Below are 14,187 nucleotides of genomic sequence, written 5' to 3' on the forward strand. Positions count from 1 at the left end.
CCATCTTGATACACCTTGGTTTTATATTTGCACATCAAAACATTCAGCTCTGTGACCTTTTGTAGATATGTAAGACTCTGTTGAATCCCCTTGAACAAAAAAATGCCACAAGTCACTGCTCACCCATCCTGGACGCAATGTTTCCAGTTTGGGGACTTGCTGAAAGGTGAAACTTCAGAAAAAATTAGGGAAACTTCAAAAATTGCTAACATTTAGTTCTTGCCAAACGGGGGTGTTAACAATAACAATAAGAAACTATCATTTATCCCCCCACTTGTTTCTTTAAAAGAAACATTTTAATACCCAAAGGGAGTATTGACAGCAAAAATGAATAATTTGAGCTCACCCTTCCCCACAACTGGGGATAATTGGATATTATGTTCCTAGTCCATTGAAATGCATTGAGGAGAGATTTTCTAAGTTCATCCAGGAAGTGGTAACTCATGGGGGAAGAGAAAACAGAAGAGAGAAGGTGGAAAGCCCCTAAGAGTACAAAGAGATGTGGTGTGCTTTGGGGTACCTCCCAAGTGAGAGGGGAGTGTTCTGTCTGCAGTACTTTAAGGATGTGACAGGCACCCAGTATGGGCAGCTGGGAGGGGTGCCACAGGGATCTGAGTGTGGGGCCCTAAGACTCATGCAAAAGCAGCAGGCCTGTCCATCTTGAATGGACCACCTGGGTTAATCAATTTGTAAGTAAGTAAGTAAATAAATAAATACATACATACACACATACTTGCCAAGGCCCAGAGAAGTAGAGGGACCTGCTAAAGGCCGCACAGCAAGTTCCAGGTGAAACTAAATGGATTAGCCACGGAGTCCTTGAGTCCCCTGACCCCCTTGAATGCTCCCAGACTACTGGATACAATAATTTAGAAAGAGCCTCTTCCTGGGATGGAAACTGTAGAATGGCAGAACTGGAAATTTCGGAAAAAAATCACAGAACACAACGCATGTCACTCCGATGCTATCAAAGAATCATCTGTGCTGTGCTCCCCACTCTCACCCTCTCCGGAAGCTATCCACCTGACCCCAACCAAAGACAGACAGAGACCAGAAGCCTTTGCTTTCACATTTAATCAAAGGAAAAGAAAGAAAACCAGTCAGAGAGAAAGCTCAGGAATTGGATGGCTGAAGGAGGGGACAGGGGAAGGGCAACTGGCCTGGGACTAAGTGTGGCCAGCACGGGATGGGGTCATTATCCTGCGGTCCCTCACATACAAGTGTCCACCGTGGGAGGAGAAAGGACAGAGTCAGAGCTAACGCAGTGGGCGCACATGCCTGTTCCAACCTGGTCCCAGACCAGTCCAAGGAGTAGGGCTTAGGCAGGGGAGGTAGAAGGCCATTCAGAGGGGGGCGGAGACAGGAGAGGATGGGCCCAGCCTTGTGCCCTGGGGGCATCACTCGAGGTGAGGTACCAGAACAGCATTAACGCTGGAGATTCACCATAAAAGACCAGGAGTCAACTCCCCTCCCCACCAAGGTGCCTACCCCCCATCTTTTGGTCAGGGGGCTTTGGAGGTTAACCAAGGGGGAGGGGTGGCAGCAACAGTGGATGCTTGGCTGCCTCCACTCTGAAGTCCACCAGGTGAGGTGGGAACTGGCAAAGACACTGTGGCTTCAGGCCAGCAGGAGAATATCCCATTTTCCTCCCATTCCCGGTCCCCTGGGCTGAGAGTGAGGGTGGTGCAAGGCAGAGTTGAATTAAGAATAGAAAGAACACTGACTAAAGGGGAAAGAGGGGTATAAAGATGACTGCATAGTGGATGCAGAGCTATGCAAATGAGATGGGAACAGGTTTGACCTTGACACCTCATTTACATATCCTATGCAAATGAGATCCCTAATATAATAAATATATTTCTAACTTTGTAATAAATATTCTGTTTCTTCTCCCTCCCCTTCCCTAGGAAATGGGCACACAGTGGTACAGGGGCCAGCTTGGGCTGACACTGCAGCGAACACTGATTAGACATTCGGAAGGACTAGGAAGCAGAGGGGTTGGGGTGGTGCCCTACAAGGACAGGCTCACCCCAGGAAGGACCACAGAGAGGCTGAGGGATGAGGTGCCGGGGAAGTCTAGCATTCTTTTCCTAAAAGGGATTCTCTTATTTTACACAATTGCCCTTCCCAAGGACTGGAGAGTGGCATTTAGGGTCAGGGGACAATAGGAGAGCTGGAGGAGGACATCTGGGAGGGCCAAGGCTCTAGAATGTGGGATAAGGGCCTCATAAGACATGGGGGCTGATGGAGAACCCCATAAAAGGGGCCTCAAAAAGTGACCTCCAAAGCAAAAGCACCCTCTGCTTCTCTCCAAAAGCCAAGGCCGACACACACACACCCACCCACGGCAGAAAGACAGACCAGGCGCACAGCATCACAGAAACGGTGTGGATGGCGCCCCCTGGAGCTGGGCTCCCAGGAGCCGGCCAGAGCACAAATGTCCTTCACCAAGTCCATACTCCAGGGCCCAGTGCTCACAAAGCTCCCTCCACACCCTTCCTCAGCCCCACACGCAGCCCTGATGCCACTGGGCCACTTGGACCCGGCCAGAGAGACCAAAAGAGACAATGGTCATGGACAGGGAGCCCAGACATGTCCCCACCATGGGCCATGGAGAGCTGGGAGACTCAGCTATTGTCACAGGACTCAGCCTCCAACACACCGTGGGACTGAGCCCACTGCCCCCTGCCAGCCTTGTCCTTTGGAATGCAGAGCTGACCTGTCAGGGGCACATAGGAGAAGTCTGTGGAGAGACTTCGGCAGTGAAAAGCTGTGGATGAGGAAGGACAGGGCGGTGTCCCACTTGTGGGGACTCTGCCTCATTCCGAGGGAGCCAAGTCTGCACTGCTCCCCGGCTGTGGCAACTGGCTCAAGCTTTGGCTCCTGCAGCATTCAGGATGGCACCAGGCTGGCACCACTACCCGGGCCTGCCTGGCTACCAGGGAGCTATCCACTCCCCAGACCACAGGGAAACAGCTTAGGGCCTGCTCCTAGGATGGAATGGTGAGAGGTAAGAGGAGCCCAAGGAATGGGGTGGGTGTGGCCGGTCCAGAGGAGACAAGGTGACTGGAGAGAGGTGACAGAGGGCAGTGTACCTATTGACCACACGGTCCCAAAGCAGCTTTTCCCTTCTCTGGACTGAGCCTTTTGAAGGTGACTCAGATACACTCCTGGGAACAGCTTGGTCCTCAGAGAGGGACGTTTGGTGGCTAATGGGCATCAGGAGGGAGCAGCACCTGGGCACAGAGGTACCCCATGAACACCCACCTCCCTGGCAGTGCACGCCTCTGTGCTGAAGCCAGACTTAGGGCCCACTAAGAGCTGCTACCCAGGGAGAGCCAGAGAGCCAGGAATGGGATCTAAGGATTGTGGTTGAGGGTCATGGCTGGGGAAGGATGGACTCAGGGTTCTGGGTCACAACCCAGAGGGACAAGGTCCAGGCAAGCAGGCTCAGTACACCCAGCTGACTGGCACCCACTGGGGCTCTGTCCGCAGCTTCTCCATGGCAGTCTGGAGCTCACGAAAGGTCCTCTCCAGGTTGCTGTTGACCAGGTTGAGATCAAAGTAGTGGCCATAGCCCCTCTGGATGCGGCTACTCTCCTCCACTGTCCGTCTCAGATCTGCCTCCTGCCAGCACAAAGGGACCTCTCACCAGTCAGTGTCCCCCACTCACCCCCATCATCAGGGGGATGTACAGCCTGCCCCATCGAGCAGCCTCCCCAAAACCCAACCATGGTGGGTACCGACTCCCTGGCTAGGGAGGCAGGACCCCTCCCTGCATGCCCCAAGGCGGCTCTCCTACAACCACGGACAGATGGATGAAAGGAAGGAAGGAAATAGTCTTTAGTAAGTGCCAAACATGGCACTAACCTCTTTGCAACCCACATAATCTTCACTACAGCTCTGCAAGGCAGGACTAATAATTCCCTGTTTACAACAGAAAAAACTGAGACAAAGAAGTCACATAGCCAGCTAGTGACTGCACAGGGTCTGCCTAACTCCAAAGCCAGTGCTCCCTCCATTCTGACTAGGCTCCCCTTACCTAGGCAGCCTGAGAGGCACTTGCCATACCTGGTACTAGAATACCACAAATGCCCAAGGCAGCCCCCACCCCAAACCCAGTCCAAGCTGACCAGGCAGGGGTGGGAAGGAAACTTGAATAAGCCAAGGTGGGAGCTCTAGGGCTGGCCCAGCTGTGTCACAGCGGCACCAGTCTGCGGTGTTTGTGGCCAGGGGGCTGTGCAACCAACAGAGAGGAACCCAGCCCAGACAGCCCAGATGGTCCAAACAACGTAGCCTGACAGCTACAGTACAAGGCGTGGCCAGCAGAGGGACTCCTGAGCTCAGAACTCTGCAAACCTACACCTCTTGGGGAAGGCTGCTCCAAGAGGTACCTAGGAAAAGGGGTGTGGAAGAAAAAAAGGGGTTCTATGGAAACTTCACAGAATGATTTGATCATAAATTCCTAACTGGGCAGGTCATGGTGGGTATTACACCCCAGGCATATAACCCTTTTAGTAAAAGCCTTATCTCTGTCCATTGTTTCTGTGCATCTAGGTTAATACACCTTTGAAATGCCCCGTTAGAATCCATCCTTCTAAAGCATGACCACCCTCAAGAGAGCATATAATCTTAACTAATCTGTAAAATACCCACCTTGCTTTCTCTCACCTTCATGTAATCTTCTTTATTTTCCCTTCTTAATTCCAAATGTATAAAAGAAACTACAAACTGTTATTCTCTAGAGCATTTGAGATCTTGTTCCTGGGCATATGTCATCAGTTTGGCTCAAATAAACTCATACAAATTCTCCACAGCGTTGGACATTTTTTTCAGTGGACAGGAGAGGACCCTGGAGTCATGCACCACCTGACCGGAAGCCTCTCCTCCCAGAGCTGCCTCCTCCCTGACTAACTCATCCCTCCAGCCAGCTTTCTAGCCTCTGTCTTCCTCCCTCCTTTCAGCCTTTCCCCCAGCTGCAAACAGCCCTGAGCCCACCTGGCCTGCCTCTGCCCAAAGATCTCACACTGGCTCTCCGGACTCCCTTTGGTCAGCACTCTGTCCCTGCAGAATAGCCCGAGCAGTGGGCCTGCAGAATCTCCCGCTCCCAGGCCGCTGTGTCTCTGACTCTGTGAGAATCTGGGTACTTCACTTCCTTACTCAGACCTCCGTTTCCAAACCAATACAGCGGGAATCACAAGTCCTCCCTTGCTGATACCTGGGGTGGGCGCCCCTTCCCCTTCCCTAATACCACTTTCTTCTCTTCATTAGCTCTGGCCTGCCCCTTCCTACCCCAGGCAGACATCAGACCCCTCCCACCGCACCTCAGAGCCCCTCACCGTGAGCTGTTTGGTGGACACCCCACTCTCCAGTGCGGCCCGATTCATGGCCCGCAGGGTTTCAAAGTCGGGGGCCTCAATGAACACCACATAAGGGACAAACTCAGCTGTTCTCAGCACCTTCACTGCCTGCAGGAGAGGAGGGTCAGAGAGTATATCCCCACATACATCTGGGGTGATGGGGATGAGGATGGGTACCTGGGGCCCTGGGACGTGAGTCCTGGGGATGAATGGTAGAGGAACAGCTGGCAGGTGGCTGAGGATTAGAGTAACTGAGGAGATTAGAGGACTGGAGGATCCCGGCGGCTGAGAAAAAGGGTCTAGGTGGTCTGGGTCCCTAGCAGTAGTTGAGAGGTTACATGGGGGTGTTTGGGCGACAAATGCCTGGAAATACAGGGGGGAGTGCTGGGGGAAGCAGAGTACCCCGAGGGAATATTGGGCAGGATGAGAAGGATCGGGCCAGACGGTACCTGGGGGTTGACATCCAGCACGCACACCTTGCCGGCTGCAACCACACCGCGGATGGAGTCGATACGTGTGCCATACAGGTTGCCCTCGTATTCGCCATGTTCCAGGTAGCGCCCAGCACGGATGTCAGCCTCCATCTCTGCTCGGGACACAAAGCTGTAACCCTGGCCTTCCCGCTCTGAGTCCTTGGGCCTCCGGGACGTGTCTAGGGGGAAGGGGGTGCTGATTGGGCTCAAGCAGACCACACCACCTCAGACACACATGCGGGTGTTCTACATGTGTCACACAGCCCTGGGGGTGCAGCCTGCCCTCCACCTTCTCAGCGCTGCTGCCTTCCCACACAGCATGCCCTTACCCTCACCATTGGCACACACACAGACTCAGGACATCCATATTGGAAGGAATTTCAGAGACCACTGCTCCAACTCAGAGTTCACAGGTGGGGGGCTGAGGCCCAGAGAGGGCAATGTGCAGCCCAGAGTCACACAGCAAGGTCAAGCTGACCTGGGGTCAGCATTCACCTGAATGCTGAATTCTGGTTCCTGCCTCCCGGAACCAGAAGCTTTCACCACCCCAGCTGTTTCTGTCACTAAGAATCCCTGTCTTCCACAAGGTCACACCCAGCTCATAGCCCTGTTTCACATGGGTGCACAGCTGGGCTTTTAGCAGGTGAAACATGAGAGAAGAAAAGGTAAGGCTAGCCCAGCCTACCTGGCCACAGGTTCAAGGGACTGCTTCCCACCACCTCCCCAGCCTGCAGTTCCTCCATCAACCCATAGAGAGCGCACACCCCACACCTCACAACCAAAAGCACTACTTGACCAGGTGCCCATGCAGATATCTACTCAGTGGACCCAGCCACGGGGCCGCCCCTCCTCCCTGCCTCCCACCCAGCAGGGCAAAGCTCCTACTCACAGGGCACCGTGGTGCCGTAGCGATCTGGATCCCACATGATGAGCTTGTTCTTCAGGCTGCGCCGGCCCACACCCTGAGCCCCAATCAGCACCAGAGTTTTCCGGCGGAAAGGGGGCATGCGGGCCACCTCTTCATAAATGAGCAGCTCATGGCGGTCAAACTCTGGACACAGGGAGATGGCACTGCTCATCAGGTGTAAGGGCTGGGGCTGAGCTCTCAGAGGCCAGGGACAGCAAGGAGAAACCGGGGAGGGCCTAGGGACAAGACTGGCCACATCAGAACCAGGAGTGCATATGCATGAGGACGGGGAAGGCAGGCCTCCAACACTCACCTGCATTCTTTGTGGTCAAATACATCATTCGCTTCTTTTTCTTTCCTGAAAGGCTGCCACAAAGGGTCCCTGGTTGCAGAGAGATGGGCAAGTGAGGCCAGGCAAGACCAGTCAGACCCCAGATTGGGGGAGGGGGGGCTTATACCTGAGGTGGGTGTCAGTTCCAAGTCCCGCTTAACAAAGGCTTTCCGCTTCTCCTCCAGCAGCTGGCTGGGGATGAGCCCAGCGCTGCCTCCTTCTACGTGGCATGCCTGAAATGGATGCGGGCAAAGCTCGGCCTGAGTGAAAGGACATCGTCCAAACCCTCACCTCCACACACCATGCCTGGAAAGACTGCGTAGCACCTAGGGCTCACCTGCCACCAGTTGGCGTCGTCCTGGTTTACAATCTGGAGCAAGTCCCCAGCAGTGAAGCGAAGGCCAGCTTCTTTGCAGGGGATGAGGCTGTCACGGGCTGGGTCATAGTCAAAGTGGCATTTCACAAACACCTGGGCCCAGGATCAGGGAAGGGTTAAGGGAAGAAGCTGGGGAAGGCTGGAGGGGACATGCCCTCTCCTATCCCCCACCCCCACCCAGTAGGAGGAGTATCACACAGTCCACCCACTGCCCCGCCCTCACAAAGATGACAGAGGCCCTGGCACTGCCCCTCTAAAGGCAGAATGGCCCCAGGCCTGCCTGGCGGGCCTCCCTGGTACCAGCCTCCCTTTGCAGCTAGAACAAAAGGACTCAGACAAAGGGATGGGGAATCTGCTCGGGCCTGGGGCCCTGGCCCCACCCACCGAAGAGGCGGGATCACCGGGTAAGGGACGTGACCCTGGCACCTAATGCCGGATCCTTGTGTCCACTCACCCCCCCCTCCCCGCCCCCTTGGAGGAGGAGGCTCTGGCAGACGGCTGGAGAACCAATAGAAGCGGGCAGAGCAGCCGAACCTCCACAGTCCACCAACCCGGAGGCAGCTGTACAGAACGCCTGGCTATCAGACTCTGCGCACCCATGCATACACAGGCACGCAGACAGCTGCATACAGTGCAAGCGCTCATTTGTACAACCAGGTACCCCAGGCCTTGAATGCACACACATCCCTTGCATGAGAGCCCAAGACCAGGGCAAAACCGCAAGCACGTGCATGCGCACCACACGCCAGGCTGGTAAGTGGCTGGGTTCACGCCACACACACACACCCAGGTCCCCCGCAGACCCCATCCCCCACCTTGCTTGGAGGGTTGGTTGAAGAGGAGGGGCTCTCACCCCGAGGCCTGTGACCCTGACAGCTGGGGGTTTCAGCTACCCTTTGGGCCTTGTGCTGGGTGGGGACTTCGGTTGGGGGACCCACCTGGCGGGGCAGATGGGGCTCCTGGTAGCTGGGCAGGATCTTAAGGATGACGCTGCCACTGGCGCTGCGCAGCAGCTCCTGAAGCGCGCGGGGGTCACTGCCTACAGGCTGCCCATTCACCTCTTTGATGATGTCGCCCACGTGCAACAGGCCTTGCTGAGCCACCATGCCCCCGTGCAGAATGCGTGCGATCACCAACTCACCGCCCTCCACACGGAACGTCACGCCCTGGGGGACCAAGGGCAGACATCATGAGGCCCCAACTGCTCTACCACAGAATTTTCTAATAGAATCTCCAGCAGCCCTTCGCCCATTCCTATCCCCACCCCTCCACCCCACCACCACAGACTTCTCCTCTTCCTCCTTCTGCCCAAATCTTCACTTACAGGAACACTAACGGAGGGAAAGTGGACAGAACGATGAGGGTTCTGGCACATCTGTGTATGCAGTTCATACGCAGCGTCTGCGGCCTCCTGGATCTGCATGGGCGGATCCCTGGGCAAAGCTGATTGGATCTTTGTTTTTATCCCTCTCCTGACCGGGTTTGACCCCTGCTGGTTACCCTCAATCCCCCCTCCGGACCCCACCTCTGGCCCTGCCCGGCACCCTCACCAGATGTTCTCCAGCGGTCTTGCGGATGCCCACCATGCGCACAGCGTCTGGAGGCACCGGCTGGTTGCTGAACGTGGGGTCCAGGCCCGGGCTGGGGGGTGGGGTCTCATAGGTCTTCGATGCCACAGAGTCGTGCGTCTCCAGGAGGGACTGAAGAGGCGGTGGGAAGGAGAGGGACTGTGGGCAGTGCGCCCTGGGCCCTTCCCATCCCACCTCCAACTTCTTGCCAGCCCCTCCCCCAGCGGCCTGCCCCAGTCGCCACCCCAGGGCGAAGGGGGTAAGAACCTGAAAGTGGGGCTCCTGAAGGATGCGGGACAGCTCTGCGGCTGTGCTGCTCTGCTCTGCCAGCTGCGCCAGGTCCCGCAGGATCTCCTGCACCAGCTCCAGGTTGTTGTCCCGAACAGCCTCCAGCTTGGTCTCCTCCAGCCGCTCGTGGGCCTGCGGGTGGGTCAGAATAAGTAAGACCTGATGCTTCCCCCAGAGCCCCGGAGTACCCAACTGTGCCCCACCACTAGCCCCCAGGCATCTCCCCACCCCCAAATCCTGACGTTAGACCCTTACATAAAAGGTAGAACTCTATGTACACTCTTTGATACCTTGGGTTTTTTGTTTAATTGGTTTATTTTTAAACTTAACAATATGCCCATATGCACGCTATGCTGCAACGTTCACATCATCTATTATTATTATTATTATTATTATTATTATTATTATCATCACTTAAATTACTACATTTGATTCATTGCTTGGCTGGAGTATCATAATTTATTCAGTCAGTCTTCACGGGTATTTAGGTTGTCTCTAATATTTTACTATGACAACTAAAGCTGCAGTGAATAACACGGGCATGGAGCTATTCTGAATCTGTGGAGATCTTCCATGTAAATTCCTAGAAGTCTTGCTGGATCGAGCAGTAAACACACACACGGTTTTGTTAGATACTGACAGATTCCCTTCCATGGGGCTTGGGCCACTTTGCCCTCCCACTAGCATTGGATGAGTGACTCCTGAAGCCTTGCCACCAGAGTGTGTGACCAAACCTTGGAAGGTCTGCCAATCACATGGATGAGAAATGATCTCAGTGGGGCTTAATTTGCATTTTGCTTTGAGAGAAGTTGAGCATCTCTTCATATGTTTGAGGGTCATCTGAGTAACTTTTTCTGTGAATTGTCTGTTCATGTCTTTTGCTAATTTTTCTATCAGGTCTTGGTTTGTTTTTTTCCCTCTTATTTATTTATTAAGTATGTTTTTCCAGGACCCATCAGCTCCAAGTCAAGCAGTTGTTTCAATCTAGCTGTGGAGGGCGCAGCTCACAGTGGCTCATGCAGGGATCGAACCAGCAACCTTGTTAAGAGTACCGCACTCTAACCAACTGAGCTAACCGGCTGCCCCTTTTTCCCATTTTTAAAAAGTTCTCTATGTTAGAAAGATAAGCCCTTTATCTGTTGGGCTTCTCTTGCAAAATATCTTGCAAATACTTTCCCCCAGTTTTTCATTTGTTTTTGACTCTGCTTATGGGTTTTTATTGTCAGTGCAAAAATACATTTAATGTAATTAAGTATTAACATTTTATGCATCTGAATTTTGAGGCATAGTTTTAAAAAAGGTTTTTCCCACACACGGATCCATGTTTTTTCTAGGATGTGCATGGTTCATTGTTTTCATATTTAAATCTCTGATCTGCTTGGAGTTTATTCTGATGTATGGTGTGAGGTATGGATCTACTTTGACATTTTTCCAAATGACTATCCAGTTATCCCAATACCATTTATTAAAAATTCATAAGAAAATTATTTTGATGTTCTATGTGTGATAATGATAATGTGATTACTTTTTAAAGAATCTTTGTTTTTTAGTTATACATACTGAAATATAATTAAAATTATGTCTGAGATTTGCCTCAAAATAGCTCAGGAGAGAGGGAAGTAGGAGGAGGTATGGATAAAACAAGATTGTTCAGGAGTTGTTAAAATGTTGAAAGGGGACAATGAATGATGGCGGTTCAGGAGACATTTTTTTTAATTTTCAAAATAGAAAGTTTTTCAAGCCTATGAGATGAGATTTTAGTAACACCTCACAGGGATACTCTGAGGAGTTGGTTAGACAGGACACAGTGCCTGGCACACAGCAGGTGGTCCTTAAAGACTAGCTGCTCTCTGTCTTCTCTTCCCTAAACAGAGAGGGGAATAGCATCCCACATAGGGAGGCATGTTGGCCTCACTGTCACCTAAACTATCCTCTACCCAGGTAGGCAGCATTTCAGACTGACTCCCATAGTCTGGCTGGGCAGAGCGCTCCTGCTGGGGAAACAGACAGTTAAAGGGGAAAACGAGTAACACTCAGAGGCCCCTTATGCCTTGATGTTCCTCAGAAGCTAGAGGGCAGGGATATGCCCCAGAAGCTTCCACTGAACCCTGTGTGATCCTCAGTCATTTAGCTCAGCACAGCCCATGGAGCTTCCCGACTGTTACCACTGTGTCTAGGCTGATGCTGGGAGTCTGCCGGGGGACGCCAGGAACAGTGTTTCAAGATGAACAAAGGCACTCAGGCACGCAACCATATCACCATGGTGACCCTGACAAGACACTTTTAGGTTAAAGGCGCTAGTCTGGCCCAGGTGACATGATGTGAGCATAGAGGTCACCCATTTTAGCTTTAGCATCTTCTGCTCCACTGATGGGGAAGACAGGTTTCCGTAGGAGCCCTCGCCTGGCCACGTAGGAAGCAAGGATATCTCCTAAGCCACTTACCTCCCATCTTTCATTTAATGACCCTCCCCCAGGCTGATCCATTCCTGCTCCTGTGGCTGACTCTGGACATCTTGCCCACATATATAAAAGCATAGCCCTCCAAGGTCAACCTTCCCAGCCCAGAGGACACTTTAAACATTTAACCATTCTTGGGCGGCCGGTTGGCTCAGTTGGTTGGAGCACAGGCTCTTGACGGCAGCGTTGCCAGTTCGATTCCCGTATGGGATGGTGGGCTGTGCCCCTTACAACTAGATTGAAAACTGCTACTGGACTTGGAGCTGAGCTGAGCCCTCCACAACTAGATTGAAGGACAACAACTTGACTTGGAGCTGATGGGCCCTGGAAAAAAGTTACCCAATAAAAAAATTTTAAAAAACACACACATTTAACCATTCTCATACAACAGAAACCTTACAACAGGCTGATCTGAACAGGTGAGTGGCCAGTGCTGAGAACATCCAACCTGTATCACAATTTGCAACACACTTTCTGGGACTTTGGAAACTCAAAATTGGATTAATCACATCCTTTGTTCATGATATGTTCTCATCATTGGTTTGTGCATGGCTTCCTTTGAGGTAGTTTGTATTAAATGAGACAATTTTGTAATACTATAACAAGGATCTAAGAACCCAGCACTCAAACCATAAATGAGGAGCTTGACAATCTCCTACATCTAATCACCAGTTCCGCCCACCCATCCACTCCCAGAATCCACCATCTTGAGTTCGTGTTCATCATCCTCTAGCTTCCTATTTTACATAGCTTTAGTGTGTCTATATGTATTCTACGTATTCCTAGAATGGATATCGTTGTTGTTATTTTTACCTTTAAAATAAGGGAATTATGCTACACATAATCCTGGGGGGGGGGGCTGATCTTTTTCACTTAATATTATTAAATTAATACAATTTTACTTAATATTAATTTTTCCACTTAATATAATTTTCTCAATTAATATTAAATTATTTCACCTAGTATTTTTTACCCATTATTATTTTGCGAAGATTGACTCTCTTTTTTCATAGTAAGAGACAACATATTTTACTTTATTTCACTTAATATTATTTTTCACTTAACATTATTTTGCTATGATTCATTCTTTTTCCCCACATCACATGAGTTCATTCATTTTAACCACCGTATGATATTCCATTGTGCGAATACCCCTCATTTCATTCATCTCCTCGCTCTTGGGGAGGCAGCTGGGTCATTTCAGCTTTTTCCATTATATACATTCCAGTCAGTATCTCCTGGTGCCCCTGGGACAGTTTCTCCCAGGAACAGAATTGCTGGGCCGTGGGGTATACACGTGTCCCATGGTGAAGCAGCACATTTGCAAAATATCATCCCATTTAAAAGTCACAACGACCCTGTGAGATCAATATTATTAAAATCATCTTCCCAATAAAGTATCTGAGGCTTGAATGGGTCTAATGAATTCTTTAGCAGCATGCAGCTCGTCAGTGTACACCAGACACTGGTTCCTGACTCCCCGAGCTCCCTCACCGGGGAGGGATCTATCTGGGCGCCTATTTTAGAAAGCATGTTCTTGGTATAGCACTCAGTGCTGTAGTAGAGGCACCAGGCTCCACAACCAGCAGAATGGTTTTGAATTTCTTTGGTAACCATTGGTTTAATTCTGCTCTGAAAATCATCTTCAACACAACAGGGTCTCAAGCTCTTTATAGACCAGAAGATTGGGCCAGGTTCACAGCTAGGTAATGGTAGAACCTGTACTTGAACCCAGATCTGCCAGCTCCTGATCCAGAGATGTAAGCCAACTGAAAATGCAGAAACGCTACACAGCTATTTCTTTGAAAGGTTTTCCCTCCATCCTCCCACTCCAACCTCTCTGATCTTGGCAGAAGACGGGGAATTCTCATTTGAAACCCAGGCTCATAATTAAACAGTTCAAAAACTGAAAGAAGTCCCAGAGAGCAGTGTGCCAGAAAGTGACGTCACTCTTCAATCTGGATTTGATCATGTGATTTGCCTTGGCCAATGGGACATTAGCAGATATGATATAAGCAGAGGTTTGGAAAGTGCTTGGGATTTGGGGCTTGTCCTTGCTTGCTGCCGAGACCACCACGTGAAGAAACCACCCTCCTAGAGGATGAGGACCTCGCCATCCTAGATGCTGCAGCCTTCCCAGCTGAGACAACAGACATGTGAGCAATGCCTTCCTAGAGCACCCAGCCCCAACTCAGCAAACCCAGACCAGAACAACTACCCAACCCATCCACAAAATCATGAGAAATATATCATGGTTGTTTTCAGCCACTATGCATTGGGGTGGTTTGTTACACAGCAAAGGCTAACTGACTCTGGGCTCCCCACCACTGTAGCCTCTGCGAGTCATGTGTCCTGGTCAGAGTCTCTTAGTGACCTCCCCGGGCTCTCATTCTTCTAGGGACCTGTCTTGTTCTTCCATCTCTCA

The 14,187-nt window shown here is 51.3% G+C and overlaps 1 protein-coding gene across 15 annotated transcripts in view; it reads right to left on the bottom strand.

Moving 5' to 3' along the window:
- Positions 1-1,055: 1,055 nt before the first annotated feature.
- Positions 1,056-14,187, bottom strand: part of MPP2 (MAGUK p55 scaffold protein 2) — a 32,463-nt gene continuing 19,331 nt past the window's right edge. For 5 of the 15 annotated variants that reach the window (XM_033090879.1, XM_033090875.1, XM_033090878.1 and 2 more), the window contains 10 exons: positions 9,283-9,435; positions 8,998-9,147; positions 8,386-8,613; positions 7,409-7,540; positions 7,199-7,331; positions 7,054-7,122; positions 6,723-6,884; positions 5,810-6,012; positions 5,340-5,468; positions 1,056-3,627 (listed from right to left, as the gene is read on the bottom strand). In XM_033090879.1, coding sequence (XP_032946770.1) covers positions 3,451-3,627; positions 5,340-5,468; positions 5,810-6,012; positions 6,723-6,884; positions 7,054-7,122; positions 7,199-7,331; positions 7,409-7,540; positions 8,386-8,613; positions 8,998-9,147; positions 9,283-9,435 — 1,536 coding nt within the window. In that variant the 3' untranslated portion in view covers positions 1,056-3,450. Of the gene's footprint in view, positions 3,628-5,339; positions 5,469-5,809; positions 6,013-6,722; positions 6,885-7,053; positions 7,123-7,198; positions 7,332-7,408; positions 7,541-8,385; positions 8,614-8,997; positions 9,436-14,187 lie in introns of all 15 variants that reach the window. The other 10 variants (XM_033090871.1, XM_033090867.1, XM_033090881.1 and 7 more) reach the window with 4 other exon arrangements.

The sequence above is a fragment of the Rhinolophus ferrumequinum genome, chromosome 21, assembly GCF_004115265.2.
Source record: "Rhinolophus ferrumequinum isolate MPI-CBG mRhiFer1 chromosome 21, mRhiFer1_v1.p, whole genome shotgun sequence".
Lineage (NCBI taxonomy): Eukaryota > Metazoa > Chordata > Mammalia > Chiroptera > Rhinolophidae > Rhinolophus > Rhinolophus ferrumequinum.